Consider the following 1,230-nt stretch of genomic DNA (forward strand, 5'->3'; position numbering starts at 1 on the left):
ATTTATTTTGTCTCCTTTAGAACTTCATATAAATAGAACCTCACAGTATGCACTTTTTGCATGTTGCTTTTTCCCTAGCACAGTGTTTTTGAGATGCATTCAGGTTGTTCTGTGTATCAAGGTCTCTTTTTTAAAAAATTGCTAAGTGCTTTTTCACTGCAGAAATAACATTCTGTTATCCAATATGGGCTCATTCCAGTTTTTTGCCATTAAATTTTGATAGTTGGGGTAAGATGTCATCACTATCTTTCTTTTGCTTTGAACATAGTGCAAGGCGAACTAGGTTTTGTACCTTTCTTGTGATTAATAACATGACCAAGGCACATAAAGATATGTTCTATCACTGGCAGTACCCACATGTTCCACATTTCTTGTTGGTAGTGATAGCTATTGTTTTCTGTGAGGCTGAAAACTTTTTTGTAACAGAAGCAAAAGATAGTTTTAGCATTGTGAAAATTAGAATTTAGCTTCTTGGCTCTCAATTTTGCTTTGTGAAGGAGAAACTGTAACTGTAATATTCATTACTGAGAATGCCAAACTAGCCTATGGGGAAACATCCTATTTCAGATATATTTAGAATACTCTATTTTGCACACAGTGTTGATGTAGCTGTTGCACATAGATTCAGCTGGTTCAAAGACCCATACTTGGTCTGTCCCTACCTGTTAAGTAAGCCCCCTGCTTCTCTGTATCCATAAAATGATGATCTAAGGGGACTGTGATTTCTAATTCATTTATGCTGATTGATATCAGGTGAGTTCAGCCAGTTGGGAAATGGGGCAAAGTAGACTTTATCTGAGATTCCAATTAAAGTGGGCATGCTTGCTGTTAACGGTAGAAGAAGGAATGGATGATGTGCTTCATACTGGCATTACAGCTTTCCTCTGACTTGCTTTTCTTCACGCAGTTGACGGACTGGACAAAGCTTCCATAGCCAACTCAGATGGCCCCGCAGCAGGCTCCCAAACGCCTCCCTTCAAGAGGAAAGGGAAACTGTCCACCATCGGTAAAATCTTTAAGCCTTGGAAATGGAGGAAAAAGAAGACCAGTGACAAATTTAGAGAAACCTCAGCAGGTATGAATATCATAACTTTGTTAGAAGAGAAGATAAATTGTTAAATTCACCAAAAGGTAAAAAAAAATAAAATAAAATAAAATAGAAAGAAAGAAAGAAGAGAAAAATGGGGCTTGCGGGGTTTTTTTCCTGGAAAAAAAATTAATTCATATTTA

General features: G+C 37.0%; 1 protein-coding gene across 1 annotated transcript in view; it reads left to right on the top strand.

Moving 5' to 3' along the window:
• PHACTR2 (phosphatase and actin regulator 2) overlaps nt 1-1,230 on the top strand; it is a 170,513-nt gene that overhangs the window by 85,555 nt on the left and 83,728 nt on the right. Inside the window, exon 2 of the mRNA XM_006755389.2 lies at nt 908-1,075. Within this exon, the coding sequence (XP_006755452.1) occupies nt 908-1,075 (168 nt within the window). The remainder of the gene's footprint in view (nt 1-907; nt 1,076-1,230) is intronic.

The sequence above is a fragment of the Myotis davidii genome, unplaced genomic scaffold (assembly GCF_000327345.1).
Source record: "Myotis davidii unplaced genomic scaffold, ASM32734v1 scaffold292, whole genome shotgun sequence".
NCBI classification, from domain to species: Eukaryota; Metazoa; Chordata; class Mammalia; order Chiroptera; family Vespertilionidae; genus Myotis; species Myotis davidii.